We start from the raw sequence: 15,311 nt of genomic DNA, 5'->3' as shown, positions 1-15,311 counted from the left end.
CAATCACAGCCATTCCATTAAGTGTGAAGTGGTACCTCATGTGGTGCTGATTTGTATTTCCCTAGTGACTCACATGCATATCGACTCTTAAATATTAAAAAAAAAAAACCCACACACCTTAAAAATGCTTCTTTTCCATTTAGAAGGTTCTAAGACCAATGTTTTCTAATTCATACTTTCATTTTAGTTAAAATTTCCTAGAAAAAAAATTAAGGGGTGCCTGGGTGGCTCTGTTGGTTAAGCATCCGACTCTTGGTTTTGGCTCTCTGGTCATGATCTCATGGTTTCATAAATTTGAGCCCCACACTGGGCTCTGGGCTGACAGTGTGGAGGCGGCTTGGGATTCTCTCTGCCCCTCCCCTACTCACACGGCTTCTCTCTCAAAATAAATTAAAAAACTAAAAAAAAAAAAAATTTAATATGCCAAATTCTTAAACACCGTAAACTTAAGCAATTATGGTAAAGAAAATAAAGGCGATTTCCCAGTCCAATGCTTTATATTTACTGCAAATTCCAATATACATGAAAATAAACCAACATATCATAAACTAACCTGTGTGTGGCAATTCAGCAAAGAACAGCATTTTATCATTCGTTTTATTACCTACAAAAACAAATCCTGATTATTTTCAAAAACTAGTTAACACCAGTTGTAACCAATGCACTGCTCTGATGTGGAATGGCAACAGTGGTGAAAACTGTGCGTATGTGGGAACAGCAGGTATAAAAAACTCCGCTTTTTGCTCAATTTTGCTGTGAATCTAAAAATGCGCTGAAAAATAGAATTTTTAATTAAAAATAACACATTACTAAAATATTTAAGATCTAACTTAAAAGCCACGTATTATAATCTACCATTTAATAGATTCTGACACCGATGGCATAAAACAGAGGAAAGAGTGATACGTATAAAAGAAAATGAAATAAATTTGAGATTTAGGAGATAGAATCACTGTCTTAAAGGCTGAATGGATTTCAGTGAGAGCCATCATAAAGAAAAGAGGATACTGAGGATTTGGGCTTGGTCAACTTAAATGGCTGAAGAAGGTGTTTGGTATTTTGGCGTGTGTGTGTGTGTGTGTGTGTGTGTGTGTTTTCACGTATGTGAGAAAAGGGCATCAGGAGGGAGACTGTAAAGTAAAATGCTGAAATCAGTTTTGGACAGGTTGAGTTTTAGGTGTTTTGAGAAATCAAAGCAGCAATGATCTATGGGCACTGGAAATATGGAGAGCAATCAGGTCTAGAGCATTCAATTTACCACATATATGGAAATGAATCAGCTCACCCAAAAGGGGCCTGGGAAAAAGGAACATGTAAAGGTAGACAAGAAAGAGAGCCCACGAGACAACTTACCTGGTCTGTATAAACATCAGGAGGCACAGCCTTATTGAAGAAATCAGAACACACGGCTCCTGCCTGTAGGTAATAGTGAAGAGCTGCCGAATACTGGTTTGTTGCTGAAGCAGAAAATAATAGAGAATGACCTAACATTAGACATAACGGCCGGAAAGACAAACATGGACTCTTTTGTGAAGAGCAGGGTATGATTACTTCATGAGTTGACAAAAGCAGATTCAAACCACAGGGCTAGGGATAACACTTATCTGGGACAACACAGAAAAACCACATTTTTTAAAACTACCTTAAAAGAAGTAATATATTCCTTGCTTTCTAAAACTGATGAGCCAAAAATTTAGCACAGACTTCTTGTCAAACTTAGTACTGGAGGTATTTGTTTCCCAAATGCCCATACTAGAAACATACCTGAATTTTCTGACGTAGTTTAGAATCAGTAAATCTATTTTAAACATAGATATTAAGATCTTGATAACAAATTCTTTGGAGGATCAGGATGAAAATGAGCATTAAAATTGGCAATTTTCAGGGGCACCTAGGTGGCTCAGTCGGTGGAGCATTCGATTATTTTGGCTCAGGTCATCATCTCATGGTTCGTGGAAACAAGCCCCGTGTTGGGCTCTGCACTGAGTGTGGAGCCTGCGTGAATTCTCTCTTGCCCTCTCTCTCTCTGCCCTGCCCCTTCCCCACTCACACACACACACTCTCTCAAAATAAATAAACTTAAAAAAAAAAAACGTAGTCAACATAAAAATTCGAAGTATCTGAACCAAAGGCACAATACAGAAAATGAATATATAGCAATGTATCTAGGTAGAATAGACATCAAAAACAAGACCAGTTTAATAACTATTAGGAAAAATATGTATTTATTTTCACTTCTAAAACTGCTACAAAAACAAAATGCAAAACAACCATACATCTCACTTACCAAAATAAATGTCTGCCTGAATAATTAACCAGGAATGGTTGTTTGGACTTATACTGAGGGCATACCGAACTAGCTCTTTCACTGTGATTGCCACAGCTTCAAAGTCCACTGACTGGAGGCTTAAAAAAAAAAAAAAAAGACAACGAACATTAATCTCTATTTTGCAACTTCAAATTCCATGCACATTTATTAAAAACAAAAAGAGTTAGCCAAAATTTAAGTGACCATAAATATAATGCCAATTATTAGTAAAAGTAGTTTATTAAAACTATAACAGCTGAGTCCAGGAAGTATGAAGTGTGATAAGCTTCACTTTTTATAAGAAGTTGAAAACAAATCTGATTTTTGTTTCCTTTTTTCCACCCAAATGTCACTCTTAAAGGGCCTGAATACTAACAATACTATGCAGCCTCGAGTCCACCTTATGACTTCTAGTGAGAATAACAAAGTCCCCTGGATTAGAGGCTTCACTCGGCCCTCACAGGGTCGGGGGCTACCTGTGGCAAGGGTACCACTTGAGTATATTCAAGTGCCTGTAAAGAAGCAGAGGAGGGGAGGGAACGGGGCCAGCCGCTGTGACCCTCGTTAAACCTGGAAGTCCTGTGATACAAAAGTAGAGGATGGAGCTGTAAGGATAAAAGCCAGCCCAGCACACAAGAAACAAAGCTCACAGTGCCTATCTCCCGGAAGCAGTAAGGCACAGAGGTAGAGAACGTAGGCTCTGGATTCAGACACATAAAAGGTTCAAGTCCTAGCTCTGTCGCTTACAAGGTGAACTTGGACAAAGTCCTCCTGTTGCCTCAGAGTTAGATCTAACCATAATTCACCAATGTTCCCAGTGTAGTGGGAACAGAACTGTGGTATTATTAGCAAATACTCAATTATTCATTTACAGCTAAATGAGTTAAATTGGTTTGTGATTTTATAGAAATTTATAAAATGTTAACAAGAATTCGATCTACATATCAAACAACTGATCTTAACATAGTAATGCTCAATCCATACCATTCTCACACTATTCTTAGAGTTAATAAAAACTCGTGCTCAAGAGAAATACTTTTTCTTTTCAAACATTTAGTCACATTTTCTCTGTGTCAACTTACATTAAAGTAACTTTATCACGAAGGTAACAGTTAAGCCTATTACAAGCCAGTCCTTATAAACACCTACCTTGGAAACGTATTATTTTATTTAATCCTCACAAATCTGAGGTAGATACTCTTCTTATATCCATTTAATAAATGAGGAAACTAGCAAAGAAAGCAACTTATACAGGGTTTGATACCAGGTAAGTGAAGAAGAGGCTGGGACTCAAACTCCACCAATCTAGCTCAGAGCCTCTATGGTAAACTATTCTTTTGCCTCATTTATAAACACACACTGAAAATCAACCATTGGGATAAAGAAGCAACACCCCAGAGATGCTACCAACCATCAGTTAGGCAGAAGGATCTCTATCTGATTTTTGGACTGCTATGTAACATACTAAATATTACAGAAAAACCTGCAGTCAGAGAACCTGGCTGGCCCTGTCAGTAGAGCACGTGACTCTTCTCATTTGTAAATTTGAGCCCCATCATGGGTGTAGAGATTACTTAAAAATAAAATCTTAAAAAGAAATCTGCAGTTACAATGTCATTTAGGATGCACATTTGCTTCTGAAGCATGGTGATCCTTTGGGAAACAAGCCTCAATATGAGGTCACTCACTCACTTTTGACCTTCCAAGCCTCTATAGGAGATGCACAACTGCTTTCAATCTCTAGGATTAAGATGAAAGCAAATTTACTCTCATTCTATTGCCTGCTTATCTACCTACTAAAATCTTTTCTTCTTCAAAGATGCCACTAAGGGCAATAAAATAAGGCCTAGTCCTGCCCTTCAGGCACAAAGTAAAAAAAAAAAAAAAATTGGGGGTAGGGAGGATAGGAAAAGTAACTTTTAGGAGGGAAGAAATGGGACTCTTGAATGAGAAGTTGCTATGTGTAGGAAAAGAAATATGTAAATGGTTTCTTCTTCCAGAAAAAGAACGTTTTCTTCTCCCCATATTACTGTGCTTTTCAGGAGATGAAAGAAAGAGGGAATATTTCTTAAAGTATCCAAGAACTTCTTAGTAACTAAAAGGGGTTGGGACCCTCTGACAGTCACAGTGTTAGAAGAGACCTACAAAGAATAATTATAAAGAAGTCATTTTGGGGACGCCTGGGTTAAACAGCCGACTCCTGGTTTTGGCTCAAGTCATGACCTCACAATTCACCAATCCTGCATCAGGCTCCACACTGACCTGTGCTGACAGCACAGAGCCTGCTTGGGATTCTCCCTGCTCTCTGTCCCTCCCCCACATGCACACTATCTCTCAAAATAAACTTTTTTTATTGATGCCCTTTTCATATAGATATTTATAAAAGAGGTAAGATGAAGGAACCCTAACAGAAGATCGTTTTTGCCTCGATGCTCTAACTCTACCCACTGACAAGTCATCAGGACCACTTAGGGATCTTTTGTTCAACTTAAGGCTGGTGTACCTTAGCTCTTAGAGTTATGCCTTATTCATTTTTAAGAAATAATTACTGCAACAGAGAAATGAAGTTGGCTGTAGAATCCTTATAGATTGCAGCCTTTTAGTGAAATTATTCAAGATTATCTATATCAGGATGATCTCTAAATACATAAAAAATAAATTCAAGCTAAACTACTTCTTACTTCGGGATGGAGGATGGCCAAATAGAAATGTGTTCAGCTGTAATATCGTTCACGATGTCCTCCTAAAAAAAAAAAAAAAAAAAAAAAAAAAAAAAGTGATTTTTAAGTTGATTTTTTTTTAAAGGAAATTTCTTTTTAAGATTTTTTTAATGAAATTATGAAATACTGACCCGAACATTGTGAAGTTTCACAAAGAGTGATAAAATAATAGTCAAAACCAAAGGTTCCTATGAGAAAGAAAATACAGAATCATTAAATATTATATATATTTAACATTCCTCCTGTCAACCTCAGGGATACCAAGGATTTTTTTTTTTTTTTTTTAATGTTTATTTTTGAGAGAGACAGTGTGAGCGGCGGTGGGGCAGAGAGAGGGGGAGACACAGAATCTGGAAGTAGGCTCCAGAACCTGAGCCAAAGTTAAATGCTTAACCAACTGAGCCCCTCCAGGTGCCCCCCCCCACAAAGTCAAAAGACTTTCTGTCAAAAGACTCTAGGGAGCCTGGGTGGTTCAGTCAGTTAAAAGTCCAACTTCAGCTCAGGTCTTGATCTCACGGTTCAGAAGTTCAAGCCCTGTATCAGGCTCTGTGCTGACAGCACAGAGCCTGTTTCAGATTCTGTCTCCCTCTCTGCCTCTCCCCCACTTAGCCAGCATGCACACGCACTCCTCTCTCAAAAAGACATTTAAAAAAAGATTCTTTCACTTTTGAAATCTACCATCTGCTTTAGTTTAAAGCGCACACTACAGGGGCGCCTGGGTGGCTCAGTCGGTTGGGCGTCCGACTTCGGCTCAGGTCACGATCTCACGGTCCGTGAGTTCGAGCCCCGCGTCGGGCTCTGGGCTGATGGCTCAGGAGCCTGGAGCCTGCTTCTGATTCTGTGTCTCCCTCTCTCTGCCCCTCCCCCGTTCATGCTGTGTCTCTGTCTCAAAAATAAATTAAAAAAAACGTTAAAGAAAAAAAAATAAAGCGCACACTACAGGTCAACTTTATTTTTAATCTCATGAAAGAAGTCACAGCACACAATTACACAAAAATTAGCATATTTAGGTGACTGGTTTATGGTGCTCAACTCCTCAAATGACTTTTGAAATTGAGTAAATACATCTCTTTCCAATTAGTACTTCCAGCTAGCTCTAAAAAAATCAAATTTTTATTCCTTAAAATAATACTTAAAGGATGGAATCTAGGTTACGTCAGTAAATAAGTGTAACATTAATCCTATCATCAAAAATTAAGGCTAGGCTTCACACATCCTGCCCTATTATGAAAACTTCCTTAAAATTAAAAAAATACCTCCTTTGGGGCACCTGGGTGCCTCAGTCAAGCGTCTGACTCTTGGTTTCAGCTCAGGTCATGATCTTAGTGTTTCATGAGTTTGAGCCCCGTGTCAGGCTCTGCTCTCACAGTGCAGAGCATGCTTGGGATTCTGTCTCCCTCTCTCTCTGCCCCTCCCCCACTCGTGCAGTCTGTCTCTCTCAAAACAAACTTAAAAAAAAAAAACCCTAATTATTCACTAACACATGTTAAGATAAATGCAAAATAAACCTCTCCATTTAGACCATCCCATCTTCAGAAATGATCACTGAAGATAATGAGCACATCATACAGAGAGAGCACTTAAACAACCAGCATTTAAGCACTCAATATTTTCAGTCATATTTTACAAAAATGAGAATTAGATAACTTTTAATGAAACTTACCCGTAATTTTTTGATAAAAGAAAGCAGTTCACTCCTACAAAAAACAAATTTTGTACATATTTACTATCAGAAATTAAAAAGAAAGTAAATTATAGGTGAAGGTTTATACCTAACTCTCCAATTCTGCATGTATGAAAGAGTATAACATTCTATTGTCATAATAACCTAATACAATTTCTTCTGTCTTAATCACATATGACTTCTTCAGTACTATGCAATCATAGACATCAACGACTTTGAACTCCAGTAGATATTAAATGGTTAACAATCTCTTAAAATAACATATAAATAAGAGGTATTTCCAAAGGTGGCCATGTTAGTCCATCAGAGATCAGCACCGGAGAACTCTTACACTGTCAATCTTTAGGATATACAAGGATAATGGTAGATGTTCTTGAAACAGTACAAACTGAGTACAAAAAATAAACTGATAGAAACGTACCGATACATTATACCTAATGTAGATTCCCTCTGCTTTATTAAACTAACTCTGCCATCATTTCCTCGTTTGTGTTGACTGGATACACTACAGATCTGAACAACAACTTCCCAAAGGTCTTTAGCAGTCCGTCTACTTTCTTTAGGGCCTGGAAGTTCTTTGCATGTAGCTGCTAAAAGCTGTCCAAGCTGTAACACGAAAAACAGAAAATACACAAAAGATAATCTGTAATATACATGTAAGTTCTATTTTAAGGTGCACTTGAAGAAAGGATAGTGGCCCAAACATACCAACACGTATGTTATGCTATACCTTCCATCCAACCATGGAGGAATTTAAAGTTCACTGTCTAACAGACTGGAATCTGACTGGGGAAGAGGATGCTCTGGTTCTGCCACATTATAAAGCTCACTGTTTCCTTCAATAAAAGTCTAATCAGGGCAAAAACAAGTATAGTCTAATAAGAACAAAACTGAGACAATGCAAAGAGGTATGTGATTTATTAAGAATGTGTGTGGGAGGGGCACCTAGCTAGTAAATAGCATGATCCCACTTAAGAAGGGGGCAGGGTATGTGGTGTATGTAATGGGAAGTATATATACACACACAATGTTAACTGTGGTAAAAGCCCAGAGGTGCAATTAAAATAGTGCTTTAACTTTACACACACTGTAATCATTTAAAAAAAAGTTGTGGTGGGGGAGGTGGTGCAGCTGGGTGGCTCAGTCAGTTAAGCATCTGACTTGGGCTCGGGTCATGATCTCACAGTTTGTGAGTTCAAGCCCCACGTCAGGCTCTGTGCTGACAGCTCAGAGTCTGGAGCCTACTTCTGATTCTGTGTCTTATTCTCTCTCTGCCCTTTTCCCACTTGTGCTCTCTCTCAAAAATAAATAAATGTAAAAAAAAATTTTTTTTAATAAAAATAAATTTAAAAAATTCTTTTTTAATGAAAAAATAAGGGGAGAAATCTGGAAACTGAAGTTGGCAGAATAAGGGAATAAGATGTGGAACCACCTTTCTCTAAGAAAAATGGGAGCAACTGGGGATGGAGTTACTGATGTGAGGAAGAAGGAAGGAAGGACAGCTTACTGAAAGTGAATGATCTGAATAAAGGCGACTTTAAAAGGACCAAAAATGCTGGAAGAACACACAAATAAAAGAGTGGAAGGGCTAAAAGCAAAAGGCAGAGAAAAGACAGGCCCAAAATGCACAGGAAAAAAACAGGCTTATGTCAAATTCAGTGTTTCTCTCTGTAATTTCAAAACAAAAGAGGGCCCCTCTATCCTTTGTTCATATTAACTCTTATACATCATTGCTCTTTTCAACAGTGAAGCGGCAAAGATCATTTCAAGTCCATCAGGAAAGCTCAGATCCCTAACTGGACCTAGAAAACATTCATAAGGAGGTCCCCATCACCTCAGGTAACTTCTTTAAGGAGGCAGCAGTATTATGACAAAGATGAAAACTGATACTTTTCCCTATTTTTTATAATAAAAAATTACAAACATGGAAAACTTGAAGAATTCAGTAATATCTGTATATTGGACTTACTGTGAATATTCTACTGTATTTACTTTATATACCTACATATGCTCTTTGTTAACTAATAAGCCGCAGACACCACACCTCATCCCTAAAGACTTTACTATGTATCTTCTAAGAGCTAGAAGATTCTCCTGCGTAACCATAACTCCATGATCACACCTAAGAAAATTTATAACACTCATGCTTCCTAAAGGTAGTAAAAACAATGTGAAAACCCTAGCTGTGCTATGTGAATGTGTTTTCTGTGCTGACAGCTCAGAGCTGCAGCCTGCTTCAGATTCTGTCTCCGGCTCTCTCTGCCCCTCCCCCATTGGTGCTCTCTCTGTCTCTAAAATAAATAAACATTAAAAAAAAAAAAAAAAAGAAAATTAAAAAAAAAAAATTTCACCTTGCATGCCTACTGAATACAAGTCTGCTCCATCAACTAAGACCACCATATATGCAGCTATTTACTGTAGTGCAATACAGGGCTAGAGTAGCTCCTTGTCTCCATTCATTTTCTGTTGTTAAGAATCACATGCTTGGTTGAGGTCACTGCACTAATTTACTTAAAAGTAAGAATTTTCAGAAGTTTTAGGCCCCAGGGGCATCTGGCCAGCTCAGAAAAAAACCTATGACTTGATCTCAGGGTCCTTGAGTTTGAGCCCCACACCGGGTATAGAGATTACTTTAAAAAAAAGAAAAGAAAAGGAAAGAAAAAAGTCTTAGGCCCCTCGAAGTCAACTGAATTCCACAAACATTCTTAAGCATCTACTATGTGTGGACATCAAATAAAGCACTGAGAATATAAAAAGTAACTGTCCTCAAGAAGCTCACTGTTCTATAAGAAGACAAGTGAAAAATAACTTATTACATAGTGTAAGTGCAACAAAAATATATGCCTCCCCAAAAGTAGCAGGACTACTTAGTAGCACAGTTCAAAGGTAACAAAGGAGAAAGTGATTTACTCCTTTGCAGAGAAAGAAATAAGGCTAAGCTTCCAAGAAACCACACCAACAGGCAAAAGTGGGAAGGGCATCCCGGCTAAGTGATTCACAGCACATGCTCAAGTGCAGAAGCAGAGAAAGCATCCTGCATAGAGAGCTGTGAGTAATGTGGAACCACGAGCACAGAACAGCAGGACAAGGAGGAAGAGAGAGCAAACAGAGGAAGAAGCACCTGCACCTTAAAAGGCCTTGGAGGCTACATTACAAACTTTGGTCTTTATCTGATATTACTACTATTACCACCGAGCTCCGTAAATCCTGTGCTTTTTCCGATATGCTAGCTACACTGCCTCCTATCCTGATCCAAAGGGGAGACTATACAGTTCTGTGTTATTTCAAAAGGTCATATTTTAGCTACATGTTTAAGATTTTTCCCTTTCCTTTTGTGGTTACAGAATATTCAAATAAGTCAGAAAATAAAATGGAAAATAAACTGATTAAAACCACCTACTATTCCACTATCCAGAGATGGTAACTGTTAACATCCTTCTAAACTTTTCCCTATGCATATGTATATGCATTCCACGCCAAATTCCAAGTTTGGAAATTGCTCCAAATTATAGCATTTCCAAAACACGATCCCTTACTCTAGACCTCTTTCTCTGATTCCTTTTTCCCTGACATAAACAAGGGAGCACAGGGCCAAACTAGGAAAGGGGACACATAAACCCTAACCAGATAAGATGATGAAATACTTCAATGACTCTTCAGCAAGGTCACCACATATCCTTCCTCCTTTTGGGCGAGATCAGGGGGCTACAGGAAGCAGTGACATAACCCAGCCCAAGTTCAGGCAACTTCCAGCACAGTATCTCGTACCCTTCCACACTGCAGGCCCTGAAACACGCACGCAGCCCTGCTGGTGCACAGCTCCACAGAATTCATTGCTGAGAAAAGCAAAGAAAAGCTACTGTACGGTCCTAATGCTGAACAACAAGCTATGATCCTAAGTGGAAATTACTGTCTTGGAACGAAATGGTTCTTTCATCTGAGGGTTTAGCAAAGACCAAGACTACTGGGCATAATCAGACAAGTATCCCAGATAGGAGGAACTCACATTTCAGAAAATTCAGTGAAAAAACAGATCTAATCCAATGTCTAAAATTCCAAAGAGAAGGATGATTCAAGTTATGAGATAAATTTTGTGAACAATTATAGAGAAGACAAAAAGGAGTAAAAATACAAAAGAAATCAGCAAATCTTCAAAGGGCTGAAATGAAATGATCTCAGTTTTTTAAAGGACATATAGGAAATTAGGAGGAAAAAACAAATAACCAAAACAAATGTAAAACAGGGAGTCTTGCAAGAGTTCTCAGATAACCATTGACTGAAGAGACTATGTACTAAAGGTAAGAAGAGATAAACATAAAGCATACAAGCAATAAGGAAATCTGAAAAACCAAACGTACACACAAAGAAATGTTAAATCACTACATGGTTTTTTTTTGTTTTTTGTTTGTTTTGTTTTGTTTTAACTGAAGACCAGAAAGGGAGAAAAGTCCACTGCTTGTTCAGGTACACATAATATTAACACATGACAAACATAGTCTTAGGGGAAAATTCAAGTTTCTGTTTTTATTTTCTCCATCCAGAAACATTTTCAGTTGCACAAGAGAGATATAATTAAGAAAGGTGAATAAACAACTCACCACCAATTCACTGAATGGATTCTTTCATTTGGGTGTAATTACTAACAAACATTTACATGACCAAGGACCACGCACAAATCGAAGGGAGGAAATAAGCTCTAAGGAAGGGTCAGGTGCTCAGATGGAAAAAAGCTGGAAGTGCACCCCTCACATGCAGGTACACCCATGTATTCCAGAGGTTAACACTAGAGTTTGATTATACTGATCAAAACAAGAAGAGAACTAACCTCTCACTAGCTTACGGTTATACCAAAATGTCCGTTAACTAATTTTTGTTTGCATTCTCATGAACTACTGGACGTTGAAAAAAATATCAGAGGGCAAACCCAAGCACCCAAATTATCTCAAACTATACTATTAACCACACACCAACAAACATTTGTCCCATCTTCCATTGTATCATAGAAATTGGACAAGTTGCCTTAGTATAGATCTAAAGAAACAGGTACAATGATCTCATCCTAATAATCCTTTTAGATTAAACACAAATTACCTTTACATATGGATTACTCTGAAGCAGAAATGCGGGAACTTGCAGTGTAAGGTATTCATTTTCCCTCCAGTTTAACATAAAAGCAACACATTCCTCAGCTATAACTTGACGAAGAGGAATATCTAAAAAGACAAAGAAAATAGTTGGAATTACCATCATAACATTAAAACAGAACAAAGCAAACATGTACTCAGATTTCAGTTGAACAAATTAAAAACAACAGTTACAGATGAAACAACAGAAAAATTCTAATGTTTTATACTTTTCTTTAGAAAGTTAAGGTTTCTCAGGGTGCCTGCGTGGTTCAGTCAGTTAAGCATCTGACTTTGCCTCAGGTCAGAGTTTGAGGCCCGTTTGGGATTCTGTGCTGACAGCTCAGAGCCTGGAGCCTGCTTCAGATTCTGTGTCTCCCCTCTCTGTGGCCCTCCCCCACTCTCTCTCTCTCTCAAAAATAAATAAAATGTTAAAAATTTTTTTTAAAAAGTTAAGTTTTCCCAACAACAGACTGAATGGTCCCTACTATTTACTAATTAACAAACTCACCTACTAAGAATACTTTACACTCTCTTGTGGAAGTCCGCGTTACCTGTCCTCTATAAAATTTGTAACCCAAATGAGCAGAGAATAAACACACAAAACAAGTATGATGGTACAGTATAAACTTTTAGCACATTTAGAGCACAGAAATAGCTATACCATATAATAAAAGTAACAAATCTGAGTGAATTTATCATTTTAAATATTTCTTCTGATTAAAATGTAATAATAAGCATTCTATGAAATCATTTACTTTCAAAAAATATTTACTGTACCAAAAACATTTTTAGTTTTCAATTTTTTTAACATTTATTTTTGTGAAAGAAAGAGCGCATGCGTGCACGCATGGGGGAGTAGCAGAGAGAGGGAGACAGAGGATCCGAAGCCGACCCAGCACTGTGAGCAAAGAGCCAGATGTGGGGCTTAAAGTCACGAACCTTGAGATCATGACCTGGGCCGAAATCAAGAATCAGCTGCTTAACCGACTAAGCCACCCAGGCACCCCAGAAACAATTTTAAGCAAAAGTAATGAGAAAAAAAAAAAATCACTCAGAACTTTTGGACCAAAAAAAAAAAAAAAAAAAAAGTTTCGCACATCGTTTCCTTTGAAACAAATAAATATACCTTAGTATTAAATATGTTGCAAATTTTTGTAGCTCAAAGTATATAATATTCAGGTTTAAACATACTTCAGCAAAAAGAAAAATCCCAAAGAATGCTAAATAACAACGTTCACTTGAAATAGGGAGAGCTATTAAACTTCTTAGGTAAATATATTTTGTTTAGTCTTTCTAAAAAAGAAAAAAAAAACTGCCTATGGCTATTTGTTTACATCTCACCTTACCCAAAAGAGGATTTGCAACGACAAAGACAGGCATAGGAACACAGCAAAACAAAATATACTATTTGCATCACCTTCAAGAACAAAGACAGAAGTGAAACTGGTATCTCTAACACATGCAGGTCATTGAGTTCTTTACATTTTGCCAAAGGTAGACCACACAGCATTTGACTCCAAGGCTTCATTTATTCACCCACATTCCCCATTAACAATACAGCAATGGTTTGGATTTTTTGTTAATTTTAATTTTTTTCAATCTTTTTTTTTTTTTTTCCCCATAAAGTGTATTTTGAGAGAGAGAGCATCAGCAGGGGAGGGGCAGAGAGGGGGGACAGAGTCCCAAGTAGGTTCCATGCTACCAGCGCAGAGTCCCATGCAGGGCTTGATCTCAATGACCGTGAGATCAGACTTGACCCGAAACCAAGTGTTGGAAGCTTAACCAACTGAGTCACCTAGACGCCCTTAATTTTTTTTTTTTTTTTTTTTTTTTAAGAGAGAGAGAGAACGACTGCACCCGTGTGCAGGGGAAGGGCAGAAGGAGAGAGAGAATGTTAGCAGGCTCCACACCCAGCATGGAGCCTGATAGGGGGTTCAATCCCATGAACCATGAGATCATGACTTGAGCTGAAATCAGACACTTAACGAACTGAGCCCCCAGGTGCCCTTTTTTATTTTTTGAGGGAGCATGAGTGGGGGAGGGTACAGCAACAATTCTTAAAGATAAATCAGAATCTAGGGAGAATTCTGATACAGCCTGAGAAGCAATGATTTGGAGATTAAACTTCCCTTTAAGCATCTGCAGTATACAATTCATCATCTCTACCAGGCCTAGAATTCAAATTTGCTGAAATCCAAGGAACATAACTAAGACACGTGTCTCAACACAAAGTTACCTTTTAGTACAAAGTATTAAAAGATAGGGAATTTCTCCCAAAAGACATCAGTGGTTTTAGAATAATTAATCTAAATAATTAATTTAGAAGAAGTAGCCCTTATTTATAAATGAAGGTTGGATTTGTTGTCAATGAAGACCACTTCCTCTTCCTTTGGATGCCTGGGTGGCTCAGTGTTAAGTGTCCAACTTCAGCTCAGGTCCTGATCTCATTGTTCATGAGTTCGAGCCCCACATAAAGGACTGCTTGTCGCTGTAAACATGGAGCCTGCTTTGGATCCTCTGTCCCCCCCTCTCTCTGTGCCCACCCCCTCCCTCATGCTCTCTCAAAAATAAACACACACACACAAAAAGATCACTTCCTGTTCCTGATAGTAGAGCCAGACCAAGCCACGTTAACACCCTCTGTCTTTTACAGAGCGTATGCATTTAATTTGATCAAAATCAGCCCAGTATCACTAGGGAACAATTTTTTTCCCTAAAAAGAGAGGGAGGAGGTGATGGCAGATAACACCTTTTTGCACCCCTCCCTTATCCTGACCCATGGTTGTAATTTCTGCTAGAAATCAGAATGTATTAACAATTAACTTACTCCAAAAGACCCAAGAGGGCCAGTGGCCATTTCTGCTTTGACACATTACTAGCACCTTCCGTTACACTTCAATTTTACTGCTTACAGCTTTAAATGTGTATAGTATGATTTAATTACTCTAAAACATGTAAAATTAAGAAACTACTTTAAGTAAGATTTACATACAACAGAGATAATTTTTATAAGCCCTTTTCATAATGGCATATTTATACTTAGAGCTGGACATACAAGGCTTGTTCCTGAAGTGACAATTGAGTTCCTGACCCAGTGGCAACCATTCTGATTATTTCTATGATAGTAATGAGGAATTAAACTTTCAATCTGTACTTTCAATGACATTTTGATTCTTTAACAAAGTATCTTAAAACTGCAATATAATTTTGTAATGTGTTGAACAGTGTCCCCTCAAAATTCATTTCCACCTAAGACCTCAGAGTTTCCTCACTTGACAACAGGACCTTCACATATCTACTTAGTTAAGATGAAATCATACTGAATTAGCACACACCCTAAATCCAATAACTGGTGCCTTTGTAAGACACACACACACTCACACTCTCACTCCCTGAGAAGGCCACGTAACAAAGGAGGCAGAGATGGGAGTGAATAAAAGATTGCTGGGAGCCACCTGAAGCTAGAAGGCTTC

The 15,311-nt window shown here is 38.0% G+C and overlaps 1 protein-coding gene across 2 annotated transcripts in view; it reads right to left on the bottom strand.

Annotated features, from left to right (window-relative positions):
* Positions 1–15,311, bottom strand: part of INTS8 (integrator complex subunit 8) — a 52,791-nt gene that overhangs the window by 7,478 nt on the left and 30,002 nt on the right. For both annotated transcript variants that reach the window (XM_042924396.1, XM_042924398.1), the window contains exons 16-23: positions 11,804–11,925; positions 7,134–7,318; positions 6,692–6,725; positions 5,160–5,216; positions 4,990–5,051; positions 2,288–2,406; positions 1,354–1,457; positions 554–604 (exon numbers count right to left, since the gene is read on the bottom strand). In XM_042924396.1, the coding sequence (XP_042780330.1) occupies positions 554–604; positions 1,354–1,457; positions 2,288–2,406; positions 4,990–5,051; positions 5,160–5,216; positions 6,692–6,725; positions 7,134–7,318; positions 11,804–11,925 (734 nt within the window). The remainder of the gene's footprint in view (positions 1–553; positions 605–1,353; positions 1,458–2,287; positions 2,407–4,989; positions 5,052–5,159; positions 5,217–6,691; positions 6,726–7,133; positions 7,319–11,803; positions 11,926–15,311) is intronic.

The sequence above is a fragment of the Panthera leo genome, chromosome F2, assembly GCF_018350215.1.
Source record: "Panthera leo isolate Ple1 chromosome F2, P.leo_Ple1_pat1.1, whole genome shotgun sequence".
NCBI classification, from domain to species: Eukaryota; Metazoa; Chordata; class Mammalia; order Carnivora; family Felidae; genus Panthera; species Panthera leo.
Note: the sequence above shows the minus strand (reverse complement) of the source record. Positions and strands in the feature narration are given on the sequence as shown.